The sequence below is a fragment of the Conger conger genome, chromosome 8 (assembly GCF_963514075.1).
Source record: "Conger conger chromosome 8, fConCon1.1, whole genome shotgun sequence".
NCBI classification, from domain to species: domain Eukaryota; kingdom Metazoa; phylum Chordata; class Actinopteri; order Anguilliformes; family Congridae; genus Conger; species Conger conger.
In genome coordinates this window covers 42,532,436-42,548,008 of record NC_083767.1, presented here as the reverse complement: position 1 = coordinate 42,548,008, position 15,573 = coordinate 42,532,436, and the positions used below count along the sequence as shown (strand labels likewise).

The 15,573-nt window shown below is 44.8% G+C and overlaps 1 protein-coding gene across 1 annotated transcript; it reads left to right on the top strand.

Annotated features, from left to right (window-relative positions):
- Nucleotides 1-357: 357 nt before the first annotated feature.
- LOC133134467 (plexin-C1-like) lies at nt 358-13,583 on the top strand. Its single transcript, XM_061250664.1, has 9 exons — nt 358-420; nt 9,558-9,751; nt 9,976-10,077; nt 10,511-10,586; nt 11,111-11,146; nt 11,310-11,401; nt 11,635-11,657; nt 11,932-12,064; nt 13,560-13,583. The coding sequence occupies exons 3-9, from the start codon at nt 9,979-9,981 to the stop codon at nt 13,581-13,583; spliced, it is 483 nt and encodes a 160-aa protein (XP_061106648.1). The 5' UTR covers nt 358-420; nt 9,558-9,751; nt 9,976-9,978.
- The last annotated feature ends 1,990 nt before the right edge of the window (nt 13,584-15,573 follow it).

The window sequence follows — 15,573 nt, the reverse complement described above, 5'->3', positions numbered from 1 at the left end:
GGGCATCTTGAACAGCTTGCAGGGCCGGGCGTCTTGCTTTGTAGACTGTCATTTTCAAGGACAGTTTACAGAACAAGATGTCTGGTATACTTGTACAATGTGATAAGAACATTTATTTTTAAGAACAGCTTACAAAGCAAAAATAGACTGGTGTAATGGTCTAGTTTTTGTAACAGTCTACCTTTGATATCATAACCGTCCAGGAGCCAAGGGGAAACTGGGCAAAAGCTGTCTCTGTAGAAGCCAATTGTTTTAGCCCCTGACCACTGCCTGGTGGAGGTTTGGCTCTAAATTCCAGATTCCACCCATTTATAGGGTCAAGAACAAAGGCCTGGATTTTGGCGATAAGGAGAAGAAATCAAGAAATCTTGGGTTTTGTCTCCTTTCCTTTCATTCACCCAAATCAGGTTTATCCAAAAGGTATATTACCATGAGGCACAAAATATATTTATCACATAATACGGTTGTCACGAAAACTGTCAAATATATCTCTCTCCAGGTATCTCCAGTAAGCTCTCTGATTCGGACTTCCTTTGGGGCAGTCAGACCATTGGCTCCCAAGAACGTTCGCCTCTAGAGGGACTGAGATAAGGGGAAGATGGACTGTGGCTGTAGGGGTGTTCTGGGGGTGTTTTAGTTGAGGGGTCAGGAAGTCATGGGAAAAGAATGTGTCCGTGACCCACCACCTGGACACCTCATATCGGAAAGACTCAGGACACTCCCACAGTGCCCCCATTTGGACACTTCTGTCTTTACACCCTACACTTCTCCCTTGGGTTAATGGTGGACTTTTCGTGACAACTACATCACAATAAAACATAAGGATAATCTGTTTGGTATGTGATCCAGTAAAATCAAGGAATCCGATGAGATACATTTCATACCAAATGGAGTTTAATAAACCATAGTTTCAGTAACTCGAGGGAAAACCTACAGGTCCTCCCTGGTAATCAGCTCATTTTCCCTACTTAACAACCCCCAAGAGTGGGGGTCTAAATTCCAGATTTGACCACCCCTCCAGGTTAATTTATGGCACTGCCGCCTGGTTTCAAACGTATGATTTGGCATAAAAGCAAGGGAGATAGACCAATCTGGGAAGATCGCAATCGACTTCCCACACTGCATGTCTTGTGTATGTAAGTATCAGGAAGATCGCATTCGACTTCCCACACAGCATATTCTACGTGTGTGTATGTATAGGGAAGATCGTAGCCGGCTTCCCACACTATGTATGTTCCAAAGTAGGCTAGGTATGATTATTTACTCTATCAACTGATCAGTGGTGTGGGGGAAATTCCCTGGAGAGACGTCTTGCAAACAACCTTTCCCGTTTAAAAGAACCCAGTTCTTTCACAGCAAGGAGAGCTACAACAATATTATTAATACTGCAGCAAAACAAAGCACGGAGAATGCATCACACCAATGTGAGAATACACTCTAGATTTTAGCAGACAGGGTGTCTATTCTTAGACCATTACACATCCTAAGTTATCACATTACAGTGAAAGCCAATTATCTTCATACAGTGTTTCAGTACTTTTCCATCACACGTACTCCTGAGCCCACATCTGCTCTTTAAGTCATGTAACATTTGTTTTGCAATTAACACACTGCTACAGCAACTACAAAGCTTACATTTATCCTCCGTCTTTCCTCCTTAGTCTGGTTCAGGAGGAACCGACCTTGGGTGCGATTCCTCCTCATTATTTATCATAACAAGCACATGAGTGTTCTGCTATATCTCCTGCACGTATGCCTATATGACGTAAGCTGTGGCAGAGCACTCACCCTTCCCTTACATTTTTGCTGGTTATCTGCCACAAGCACAATTTATTCCTTTAAGCAGTTTTCTAACTATATGCATTGTACATATCTGGATACATATATCCTAGGTTACATTGTACTACATTATATTTTCTCCCACAATCCCTCCTTTTTTCATATAAATAACATGTTCACAGAAAAATTAAATTTGCAGTGACTGGCGTGAATCCAAGATGCTCGTTCAGCAACCCACGACTGCGGTTGGAGTCGTGAGCAGGATCTGGAATAGTCCACGCCACCTGGGTTCGCACCACCTCTTCCTCTGGAAGTCCTTCACCACCACTCCTGGTCTCAGCTGGTGTCCAGGTTCATCTCGTGTGGCTGGTTGTGCTGCTTTTACCTGCTTTGAGACAAATCGCAGTGCCTTATTCAATTCCACACAATAGTGTACCATTTGATCATCCACTAGGGCAAGATCTGTCCCAGTGTTTGGGGGACCCACAGAAGTTCTCATGGGCCTTCCCGTGATGATCTTGTGGGGCAACAATCATGTCATCTTACTTACTGCTGACCTCATGGACAACATGACTATGGGCAGAGGTGTTATCCAATCTAGCCCTGTCTCCACTATTGTTTTTGTCAATTTGTTTTTTCACCACTCCATTTGCTCTTTCCACTGCTCCTGCACTGGCTGGGTGATAAGCGCAGTGGAACCGCATGTCAATGGAGAAAAATTTGGTCAATGCTTTCATCAAATTGTTGTAGAAATGTGAACCTCGATCCGAGGACATTCGTTTCGGTATTCCCCACCTGGGAATGATTTCCCTAATAAGTGCTTTCGCCACCGTAGTTGCATCTGCATGTCTGCAAGGAAAGACTTCAATCCATTTTGAAAACATATCAATGATCACAAAACAATATTTTTTGCCTCTGCAAGGGGTTAGTTCAATGAAATCCATCATTAAGTACTCAAACGGCTCTTGTGCTGGTGGTTGAGCGCCTGGTTCCGTTTTGACTGCTACTCCGACGTTGTGTGTTACACACACAATGAATCTGGAACAAAAAGTTTATGAGTGCTTTTTGAATGCACATGTGCTGAGGTCCCAATATTGTTCCATTTCTGCCACCATCCCTCCTTTTGACACATGGGTCTTTCCATGTGTCAATTTCGAGTAGTATGGAACCAAACATTGGGGTAGAAAAGGGGCTTTCCCCACCCACAGACCATCGACCTTTGACCTTTTGTTTGTCCATTTTGCACAACAAAATTCACAACAACATTAGATAGGGTTGTTAATACATGCTGGTAGTGGAGCATGCGCGAAGCTGAAAGGTAAGCGGTTTTTTGTTTCAACAGTATTTCTGCCACAGCATGTGGAACCAGGACAGTAAGCTGTCGATAAGCCACTAAAGCACAGGTGGCTTCTACAGCCGCAGCAGCCGCTGCAACTGCTTGCATGCAGGCGGGACGTCCCCGGATTACTGAGTCCAGTCTTGTTGAGTAATACCCGACAGGTCGTTGTTTACCTCCATGCTCCTGGAGCAGGACAGCGGACATATATCCACCCTTCTCTTGCAACGTCAGACTAAAGTCTTTGTCCATATTTGGTGTTCCTAATGTAGGGGCTAGTTGTAATTGCCCTTTTAGATCTAAAATGCGGCTTCTGCCGCCTCAGTCCATCCTAAGGGGTCATGTGACCCTAACTCTTTACCATGTATTATATCCTGCAAAGGTTGCGTTCTTTGCGCATAATCCATGAACCAGGATCTGCAGTATCCTGTCATACCTAGAAAAGACATCATCTGAGTTTTAGTCTGGGGTTTGGGTATTTTGAGAATCGCTTCGATTCTCTCTAAGCCCAACGAACGGCTGTCTTTAGAAATGTCATGACCTAGATATCGCACTGTTTCTTGTACCAATTGTAATTTTGCCTTTTTCACTTTATTCCCAGTTTCTGCTAGGAATGTGAGAAGCCCCTGCAGTGCAGTCTTGTTCTGTTTCTGAACATATCAATAAATCATCAACATATTGCACCAATGTGCTTCCTTGGGGAAAAGTGAATCCTTCCAAACATTCACCTGCAGAGTAAACAGCAGGGCTTTCAACGTAGCCCTGTGGCATTCATTACATTACATTACATTATTGGCATTTGGCAGACGCTCTTATCCAGAGCGACGTACAACAAAGTGCATACCCATAACCAGGGATAAGTTCGCTGAAAGACCCTAGAGGTAAGTACAATTTCAACTGCTACCTGTACAACAAAGATAAGGACAAGGGCCATTTTTTTTTTTTTTTTTTTTTTTTTTTTTTGAACAAACAAACAAACAGAGCAAAAGTCACCAAAGTTAACTATCCAAACACCAAACATTCGAGTCCACGTATATTGTTTCCCTCGAAACGTAAATGCAAACCATGGTTGTGATTCCTGAGCTACACGAATACTGAAAAATGCATTTGCTAGATTGATCACAGTAAACCAGCATGCTTCACCCGGGATCTGGGACAGAATAGTAGCGGGGTTAGGCACCACAGGGGCTCTAGGAATGATTGCCAGATTTACTGCCCTCAAATCTTGTACGAATCGCCAAGTTCCATGGGGCTTTCGTACTGGCAGTATAGGCGTGTTGCATGGGGAACCTGTACATGGCACAATAATTCCTTCTTTCAATAGTTCTTCGAACACTGGCGTAATACCCTCCTCGGCCTCTGGTCGAAGAGGATATTGCCGTTTGCATGGCCTGTAAAATGACTTTGGGGAGACTTCCAGCGGTTTGGCACCTGCCAATAATCCCATTGATGCTGTATTTGTGGTCCAGAGTTGTTCTGGGACCTGTGCCAGGAGTGTTTCCCTTTCTGAGGCATTGAGAAACAGGGAGGTGCCCGTCGTAGGGCCTTTCCCTCCTTTTAACAACTGCGGAAAAACAGGTATGTATTCTTTTACTGAGACTCGATATACCTGAAGGGAGCGAGAATATTGGCCCCACCCTTTGTTTTTCCAATCTTTGGTGTTCTGACACTGAGCCACCCAAGGGCCCAGGTCTTCCCATGCCCAATCAGAATAATTTTCAATCGAAATATGTGGAACACTTCCTGGCACACAAAACAGCGATTTTTGCTCCTTTGTCAAATTTACAGAAAATGCGGTAGCTTGTGGCCCCATATAGAGATCTCCTATATACACTTCTCCTATATACATCTCCTAGCTTACCCAAGAACCCCTAATCTTCCTGTTCTGTTACCTTCATTGTTACATGCAGTTTGTCTGACGACATTTCATCCCCTGGCGCTTTGCAATATCTCCTTCTCCTATGTATTGCTTCGTTATTTAGACATGCAGTTGTCCGTGGCTCTGTGATCCCCCATGCATGAATCCATTTTTTTTTTTTAACGGGCTTTGTCCCTTGTGTAACAACCATTTCTCCGTTTGTACCAATTCTACAAATATTAAAAAGTCGAATCAAATCTCTTCCTAATAGGTTTACCGGACATGTTTCGGAAAATAAGAAAGAATGATGGGTAGTGGCGTTTTCGCTAACGGTAGGCAGCGGCTCAGTGAAATTTTAAACAGAACTGCTCCCCGCATTTACGGTATTTATGCCTCTTCCAGACATTGTTCGCTGCGCCCCTTTCCATGCATTCTTAGTTATTACTGGCACCCCGGCCCCAGAATCGACCATAAAGGTCATGTCTTTCCCATTTACATTTAATTTCCAATTTGGTAAATCTCCTGGTTTGCATTTTATCAACATTAATGTGGACTCACCCGTCTGCCGCATGCTCCATTAGTATTTTTACATGGTATGCATTCATACAGCAGTGTATTGTAAGGAATTCAGATTAAATACCGTGATCAAGGGTACCACAGCAGTCTAACCGCTGTTCCTAAAACATTATGCCACACTGCTGCCCTGGGATCCATTATGAAGTTAAATAGATGGTGAATGTGCCTGTTTTAGGCCTCTGGTATTCAGATGGTGTATACTGTATGTTCTGTCTTTCTCTAAGGCCTGGGAAAGAGCACAGACAGACACACAGGGGCTGTGGTATTGGGTTGGGGTTTATATTATACCCTGTGTTTCTCTAAGGCCCAGAAGAGAGCACAGACAGACACAGGGGCTGTTGTATTGGGTTGGTATTCATATTATACCCTGTGTTTCTCTAAGGCCTGGGAGAGAGCACAGACAGACACACAGGGGCTGTTGTATTGGGTTGGTGTTTATATTATACCCTGTGTTTCTCTAAGGCCTCAGAGAGAGCACAGACAGACTGTGAGGCTCTATCCGGTCTGATCCGGAACCAGTTCTTCCTCACCTCCTTTGTCCACGCATTGGAGGAGCTGAGAAACTTCAGCATTAAGGACAAGTGAGTCGCCAATCAGTGACACCTTGATTCGATCTTACCAAATTGAATTGGCAAATTTTGAAATGAGTCAAACTGGCTCACCAATATTTGTTTTATGTAGCAAAAAAGTAATAGAAGTAAGGATTTAAGTCTAAATATGAGACTAAAATACTTGAGTGAGTTATTTCTGGTAGGTGCACTACACCTGCTTCTCGTTCCCTTTCTTCTTTCACACAGAACATAAACTTTGATTCTCGATGTGCTGTGCTGTTACATAACACGGTTTACTCCCACTTCTGTCTCTGTCCTCTACAAGGTCTGTTTTCATGTGAGGGTTGGCTCTCTTGGGTTCACTTTTTTGACCAACTTGCACTAATTCTCCTTGGTAGTAAGTTGATTTACTTTTTCTATGCTGCACATGTAATGTAACAGTGATCTCAATAATGTCTCTTCAAATTTGTGACATCACAGAAAAGTACAAACTGCAACTACTTCCTCAGTTTAAAGTTATGCAGGGGATTTCTAAATGCAACTTTCTCCATTTATGCGAAGTGCATTTGGAATGATTCATCTGTTGAAGAAGTGTTGGGCTGTTAATTGCCAGTGATGAAGATGATTGCAGAAATAAAATGACTAAGTCATGGCTTAAAGGGACAATAGGTAAGATTTGTGTGTTAAAACATTGTTACAAGTCCATTGTAAATCCCTTCCTATAGTTGAAAAAGGCTCACTGACATGTTGACTCACCCTCTGCCTGTGTTCATAGTCCTTATATTCTGGTTTCAAAATATACATTTGACAGGTCGTCACTCAAAACATTGCACTGCACAGCTGTACAATAATTCAAGCTCATTGGTTGAAAAATAGTTCTAATTGCCACAGCCAACGGCATGGGGGCTTATTCTGATTATTTATGTGTAGCTGCCCAAATTGCACTCCAGACAAACTATCACTGAAACTGTATACGATTGCTTATTATAGAAGCGAAGACTACATATCTAGCTACATTGGGAGCAATAATTATTTGATCCCTTGCTGATTTTGTAGGTTTGCCCACTTACAAAGAATGGAACTGTGTAGAATTTTAATCATAGGTACATTTTAACATTGAGAGACAGAATATCACAAAATAATCCACAATAACAACATCGTATAAATTTTATATCATATTTTCACATGAAATAAGTATTTGATCCATAGAACAATAGGACTTAATACTTGGTGGAGAAACCTTTGTTGGCAAGCACAGAGGTCAGACGTTTGTTGTAGTTTCTCACCAGGTTTGCACAGATCTTGGGAGGGATTTTGGTCCACTCCTCTTTCCAGAACCTCTCCAAATCCTCAAAGCTTCAGCTCCCTCCACAGATTTTCAATGGGATTTAGGTCTGGAGACTGGCTAGGCCACTCCAGGACCTTAATATGCTTCTTTTTGAGCCACTCCTTTGTTGCCTTGGCCATATGTTTTAGGTCATTGTCATGTTGGAAGACCCATCCACGACCCATTTTCAGTGCTCTCACTGAGGGAAGGAGGTTGTCGCCCAAAATGTCCTGGTACATGGCCCCATTCATCCTCCCCTCGATACGGTGAAGTCGTCCTGTCCCCTTAGCTGAGAAACACCCCCAAAGCATAAGGTTTCCGCCTCCATGCTTCACAGTGGGGATGGTGTTCTTGGGGTCGTACTGAGCATTTCTCTTCCTCCAAACACGGCGAGTTGATGCCAAATAGCTCTATTTTGGTCTCATCTGACCATATCACCTTCTCCCAAGCCTCCTCTGGATCATCCAGGTGTTCTTTGGCAAACTTCAGATGGGCCTGTACCTGTGCCTTCTTCAGCAGAGGAACCTTGCACGCGCAGCAGGATTTTAATCCTTCACGGTGTAGTGCGTTACTGATGGTTCTCTTCGTGATTGTGGTCCCAACTGCCTTCAGGTCATTAACAAGCTCCTCCTGTGTAGTACTGGGCTGATCCCTGACCTTTCTCTTGATCATTGATATCCCACAAGGCGAGATCTTGCGTGGAGCCCCAGACCGAGGGAGATTGGCGGTGACTTTGTGTTTCTTCCATTTTCTAATAGTTGCTCCAACAGTTGTTAACTTCTCACCAAGCTGCTTGCTTATTTTCTTGTAGCCCATCCCAGCCTTGTGCAGGTCTACAATTTTGTCCCTGATATCCTAAGACAGCTCCTTTGTCTTGGCCATGGTGGAAACGTTGGAATCTGATTGATTGGGTGGACAGGTGTCTTTTATACAGCTACATAAGGATGTAACAAGTTGACACAGGTGTTTTGAGTAATGAGTTGAGATTAGGAGTGCTTCTTAATGGAAAACTAACTGGTCTGTGGGAGACAGAATTATTGCTGATTGGTAGGGGATCAAATACTTATTTCATGCAAAAATAAATTTATAAAATTTCTATGATGTTGTTATTGTGGATTATTTTGTGATATTCTGTCTCTCAATGTTAAAATGTACCTATGATTAAAATTCTACACAGTTCCATTCTTTGTAAGTGGGCAAACCTACAAAATCAGCAAGGGATCAAATAATTATTGCTCCCACTGTATATAACAATAATAGTTCACTATCGGTAGCAACAAGCAAATTAGCCATAGTTTGCTGGACAGATTTACAAATATCCAACTGAATCAATATGAACATAGCATTGTTTCACAGACCTTGCGTCTCAGGTGGATATTTGTAAATTTGGCAAGCTAACTAATGGCTAATTTGCTTGTTGCTACCTATAACGAACTGGTATGGTTTTATAACTAGATATGTATTCTTCGCTTGGATAATAAGCAATAGTATACAGTTTCAGTGATCGCTTGTCTGGAGTGCAATTTGGGCAGCTACACGTTCCTTTTATCTCTTTACATGTTGAATCATGCATGCAAATGTGAAAGCAAAATTGCGTTCTGTTCTGAAACAAAGAAGCGGGACCGGTTCCGTCTGGAAGAGGTGGTCCCGGCTCGATTCCTACCGAGACACATTTGGAATCCCATTAGTCTGAAAACAATCGCGCCGAGACCAGGAAATGAACTCGATGGTGACGCACATTTTGCGGGATTTTTGTTTGCGTGCTCCGGAGTTTTTCCACTTGGTTACAGATATTTTTTTAAGCAAACGGTAACCAACCATGGCTGACAGCAGTAACGTAAGCAGTAGAGGGCAAGCCTGGTCATTAGAAAGACAGAAGATAAAACATGCGCACACACACCCATCACCACCTAGCTTGAAGCAGGGTGCTGTGAGGATAGGCTTGTGGTGAGAGAGTTGGTAGTTTAGGTTTCCTTTTGTTATGACACTGCTTGAAGGTGCAGTTTTTCCTTTTTCAAACCCATCTCTGCAAATATACCGGCTGTATAAAAAGCCTGCCACAAGTCCACTGCGATGTCACCTTCGCCAGCCTCTGTGTCAACGTCCGGCCTTGTCTTTGTGGCCCTACAGAAGTTGAGTGTGTCCCTGGAGGTGGCCTCGGTAGGGGAGGGCGGCGGCCCCCTGGAGGTCAGTGTGACTGTGACACGGTGGAGCAGGTGAAGGAGAAGATTCTCAGGGTCTTCAAGAGCAAGTTCGGCTTCCCCTACAGCGGCCAGCTCAAGGACATCGACACCAGCACACCCTGCGGCTCTCCAGGACCAGGAGTGAGTGGAACTCTGGCCTAATATCTTCTAAGCTTCACAAAAGGAGAAGGGTCTGTAATGCAGGAAATGTGCCTGCTTCCACAGTCAAGGGTTGTCTGGAGAAAGTAGTACTGTTTTTGCTTCCCCTGGTAAAAGATAATATTCACCGATTCTGTGGCATCACAAACTCAGAGGCTCAGCACACATTGCTTTCTTAGCCAGCCTCATCTCTGTTCTCGTTTCAGTGTATGAGAAAGGAGCCCAGCTGTCTCCTGCTACAGGAAGTAGATAGCAGTTATGCGGTCCTGGGGGCAGTTACCATGCTGAACACACTGAGGCACTACAAGGTAAAGGAGGGCACGCAAATTAACCCAACCCAGAAATACTGAGTGTCCATTAGTTATCAGCAAGCTGTGTGTTTGATACTTTCTGACGGTTCAAAAACAGTTCTTGGATCATTTCCCCCCCCCCCCCACCACAGTTTAACGTTCAGCTGAGATATTGGGTCCTTTCAAAGGACTGAAATGCTCATGTCACAAGGGCATGATTAGATTAGGATGGGACCAGGATTAGATTAAAACTTTCAAACACATGATACTTGTAAATATCAATCTAAAGAAGCACTGCACTTTCTCTTCCCTTTTCCAATAACAAAACTCCATGTCCAAGTAGAAATACAGAAAGATGCATTAAGCTATTGTTTGAATTGACTGGTTGATTGGTAGCTCTATGTTCACACACTCTGTACAAGTCCCTGACCAGGTTTCTCTGTGTTTGCAGATTCCTGATAGAGCCTCTGTCAAAGTCATCACAAAAGAAGGCCACACCCCTCTGACCACACAAGCCAGTTTGAAGGGTGAGTCCTGGACTCGATTTCAAAAAGCAGTGTAACCGAGTCAGCTGGATAGCTGCGCTGAGTAAAACTCTGTACCTCATAATGTTGTTTTTGTGAGGAACAGACTTTGATCTGGACTCTTCCAGTGCAAGTAGGGACGATGCTAGCTTAGCCGCTGCAGGTTTCTGTGAAGTGGGTTTCCACCACATCGTGTGAGAGCGGCTCCTCTGATGCATCGTTAGGGGGCATCAAGGGTCTCTTCCAGACAAACAATCTCTAAGTGCGCACCTCTCGCCCAAGCTCACACATTCCATGAGTGTCCTCTTTCACTGCTGCCTCAAGTGAGGCAAATACAATCCATTTTCCTTCCCTCGGGAACTAGATCCCCCAAATGGCATCGTCCCTTACAGTAGCTATCTGTATCCATGTGCCAGAACCTTTGAAAAATGCACAGCGCTGCAGCAGTTGTGATTTTGAGTCATTTCACCACTCATGAGTCTCAGTAGAAGTGATCTGAAACAATGTGTGGGATTTGTGTGTTGCAGATGACAAGAACTACTCCATTAAGTACTTCCACTTGGGAAGCTGTACCATGATTCTCTTCACTATATTTTCTTTTGGTTATTAAAAAAAAAACTTTTTTACGAATATAATTTTTTTATACAAGAAATTAAATTTTGGGAAATAGTTGCCAGTAGACAAAGCGGCAGCTAATCTATGTACCTTGATGCGTTGTGTCACAGATTGATCCTGATATTGGCGACCAGAGCGGAAACCCAGAGAGGAAGAAGCTGAAGCTCAAAGAGGACTATCTGAGAAAACTACTGTCCACAAAGGTACACACACTGAAAACTACTGTCCACAAAGGTACACCACCTGAAAACTGCTGTCCACAAAGGTACACAAACTTAAAACTGCTGTCCACAAAGGTACACAAACTTTAAACTGCTGTCCATAAAGGTACACACACTGAAACCTACTGTTGACAAACTGCTTTTTACAAACATGAGCCTTGATGTGTGTGAATGAGTAACTCTCAATGGATGTCCATGATCACATCATTCCTCAGGTGGCCGTGCATTCCTATGGCTCGTTCTATGGTTTTAGTAAAAATGGATGCAAACTTTCTTTTAGAACAGCTTTGTTATAATTAATGTTTTATTGGCAAAGAAGCCAGGTTAGTCTTTCGAGCTGTTAAAATGTATTGAAAAACTCAGAAGAAAACTGATGGCCCTGTATTTAGTTTGTGCAGAATTAGCCTATCAGCTTACAGACAGGGTTGGATGACACAGGTGCTCTCAGAGAAGCACAGAGAAGCATAAAAATGTAGAAAATTCCAGTATGTCCACGGGGATTTCTGTTACAGGCCAGACAGAACCTTCTGTTCTGCTATTTTAACTATTTCAACCTGTTACTTCCAGCATTCACCCACCAATAAACTCCTCTACGCCAAAGACATCCCCCAGTACAAGCAGGAGGTGAAGGACTTCTACAGGCAAGTGAGAGACCTAGCAGGCTTCTCAAACGCAGAGTTCAAGGCTTTCCTGCAGAAAGAGAATCAAAATGTACTGCATATTGAAGAATTGTTATAATCTACACTCAGTGAGCACTTTATTAGGTATTCATTAGACTTATTTTTTAGACTTAAGTCTTCTGCTGTTGTAGTGTATCCACTTAGAGGTTTGACGCGTTGTGTGTTCAGAGATGCTCTTCTGCATACCGCTTTTGTAATGCGTGGTTATTTACATTACTTGTCACCTTCTTGTCATCTTCAATGAGTCTGGCCCTTCTCCTCGCTTGGACTAGGAGCTGGGTCGAGTAGGGGGTGAGAAAGGGGCGGATTCTCCGTATGTTGTATAGGAAGAACCTGCATGACTGAGTCACCGCCGCACTGTTCTCGGAGAGGGACAGTCTGCTGTCCATCACCATGCCAAGGTTCCTTGCACTGGGTGAAGGCGAAAGTGTGGTATCCCCGAGGGAAATGGAGAGATCCAGATGGGGAGAGGTATTAGCAGGGATGAATATAATTTCAGTCTTACCTGGGTTGAGCTTTAGATGGTGGTTGTCCATCCAGCTCTGGATGTCACTCAGGCAATCAGAGATACGGGCTGAAACCTGTGTATCAGATGGTGGGAACGAGATGAAGAGTTGGGTATCGTCCGCATAGCAGTGGTAGGATAGCCCATGTGCAGTGATCACAGGGCCAAGGGAACGAGTGTAAAGAGAAAAAAGAAGCGGACCTAGAACTGAGCCCTGGGGAACTCCTGTGGCAAGGGGCCACGGTGTCGATACCTTACCAGCCCAGGCAACCTGGAAGGAGCGACCAAAGAGGTAGGACTCAATCCAGTCCAGGGCTGTGCCACAGATGCCCGTTGCTGACAGGGTGGACAGGAGGATGGAGTGATCCACAGTGTCGAAGGCAGCAGAGAGATCTAGAAGAATGAGGACAGAGGAGAGGGAGGCTGCTCGTGCGGCATGGAGTGATTCACTGACGGAGAGGAGCGCGGTCTCTGTCAAGTAGCCAGATCTGAAGCCAGACTGATGGGGGTCTAGCAGGTTGTTGTTAGAAAACAAAGAAGAAAGTTGACGAAGCGGCTCGTTCTATGGTTTTAGAAAGAAAGGGAAGAAGAGATACAGGGCGGTAGTTCTGGATGATGGAAGGATCCAGAGTAGGCTTTTTTAGCAGCGGAGTGATGTGGGCCCTCTTGGAGGATGCTGGAAAACAGCCAGAAGACAGGGAGAAGTTGACAAGGGAGGTGACAAATGGGAGAATGTCAGGTTTGATAGTCTGGAGAAGAGAAGAGGGGATAGGGTCAAGGGCACAGGTTGTAGGGCGGTGGGAGAGCAGGAGTTGAGAAACATCAGAGTCTGTAAGGGGGGAGAAAGTGGAAAAGGAAGGGATGGGCCTAGAGGGGGGGAAGGGCACAGTGAGGGGGGCGTTGGTTGTAAAGGATCTGCAGATGTCTGTGACCTTTTCATCGAAAAAATCTGCAGTCATCAGCAGCGAAGGAGGACTGAGGTGGAGGAGGCGGTGCGTTGAGGAGAGAGGAGAACATTTCTGGGGGTTAGAAGTTCTGAATTTGTGTTTGATAGTATTTTGCTATAGCGGCAGTGACAACGGAAGAGAATGCCGTCAGGTGAGACCGGTAAGTTGTGAGGTGTGAAGGGTCTCTGGATTTTCCCCACTTCCTCTCCGCTGCGCGGAGGCTGGCCCTGGAGGTACGGAGGGTGTCAGATATCCAAGGACTGGGAGGGGATGTGCGAGGTGGCTTTGAGACAGGGGGACAGAGAGAGTCAAAGGCAGAGGAGAGAGATGAAAGGAGGGTGATAGATGCAGAGTTAGTGGGGAGTTTGGAGAAGGATTCGAGAGGGGGGAGTGAGTCGGTGACAGTGGTGGCAAAGGAAGAGGGTGAGAGGGAGTGGAGGTGGGAGGAGGGGGAGGAGGATGGGGAGGAAGAGGGAGAGAGAATGAGATGAAGTGGTGATCAGATGTATGCAGAGGGGTAACCGTGAAATCGGAGCATGAGCAGTTCCTCACAAAGACAAGGTCTAGGACATTGCCTGCCTTGTGGGTTTGAGGAGAGTGTTGCAGGGAGAGGCCAAAGGAGTGGGGTAGCGGTAGGAAGGCAGCAGCCTGGGAGGCTTCAAGGTGGATGTTGAAGGAGAATTAGTGGGGTGCCATCCTCAGGGAAGGAGCTGAGAAGGGTGTCTAGCTCAAGGAAGCTTCCCAGGGGCCCTGGAGGACGATAGATAACTGCAATAAAAAGGTTAGTAGGGTAGGATACTGCAAAAGAATGGAATTCAAAAGTGGATATGGACAGGTCAGAGAGGGGGAAATTAAAAGACCAGTACCACTGCCACGGCCGGAAGGCGAGGGAGTGTGAGAGAAGGAGAAGGAGGATGAGAGAGCAGCGGGAGTGGCGGTGTTGTCAGGTGTGATCCAGGTCTCAGTTTGGGCAAGGAATTGTAGGTACTGGAGGGAGGCATATGCGGGGATGAAGTCAGCCTTCTGAGTGGCAGACTAGCAGTTTCATAGTCTGCAAAGTCCCTCCTGCTGTGAACGACCACTAGACATGTTTATTTGGTCAGAAGAGCTGTTCCGGCGATTGAAGTCCCTCCTTCCTCGTCATACAGCTCTAGCAGGTGATGGTCCCCGACTGTGGCACTCTTCTACAACCACTATAGGAGGTTGTAGAGATCAGGCTGGCTCCATCCAATCAGCAGCCCAAACGAAACTTGTACCAAAAACCTGCCCAAGGCTGATCTTACATTTCATGGCAAAGGGCTGTTCTGGACAGCTACTGTTGGGTTCCCATGGCAATGGGTGTCCCTCATCAGCATGAATTATTGACTAACAATCACCACAGGCTTTGTAATTTTGTTTTACGGTTACAGTTTTCTTCTGTACAACACAGTGAATATTTCCTCAGCCACAACTGAGCTCTTGAAACAGGTTGCTGTTAATTCCCCATTATATGATGTTATCGTGATTCAAGATACATTTTTGATATGTACTCAACAATAATTAAATAATACTCTCCTATGGTTACACTACTGCCAGGGAGATTCTGTGAGAAACAATGCTCGGTCAGGACACAGGTCCAGGGACCGTATTTCTAGCATTGCCACTGATGCTGGGAAGCCCTAAAGGGCTGTGTTGTGTAATGCATTAATGAAATGGGTTTATTAGCGACTGCCTCATAGACAGTGTCCCCTTACAGTGAGTGGAAAGAAACGATGATGGTTACTGCTCAAAGCCAACAAGCAGCTGTGCTACATTAGAGACTCAGACTTGGTGCTTATCTTGATTTCTGCGGCATAAAATGGCTGATGTACTTTCAATACCGCTGCCAGTCCATCAGCTGCAATGTTGAATTAATCTAGTCAGTGTCAAGTTGTTAAATGTGCTACATGATGGGCTCAGTACAGCCAATCAGAGTAAGCCTTGGAGGTTTCAGTGTTTGGGGAACCTTCAAGTGGAATGTAGGCTTGCATCACTGAAACGGTC

Coding starts and splice junctions, on each gene's coding strand:
- LOC133134467 (XM_061250664.1), top strand. CDS start 9,979: ATGAGAAAGGAGCCCAGCTGTCTCCTGCTACAGGAAGTAGATAGCAGT. Junction 11,147..11,309: donor CATTAAGTACTTCCACTTGG/GAAGCTGTACCA, acceptor TTGTGTCACAGA/TTGATCCTGATATTGGCGAC. Junction 12,065..13,559: donor TGAAGGACTTCTACAGGCAA/GTGAGAGACCTA, acceptor AAAAATCTGCAG/TCATCAGCAGCGAAGGAGGA.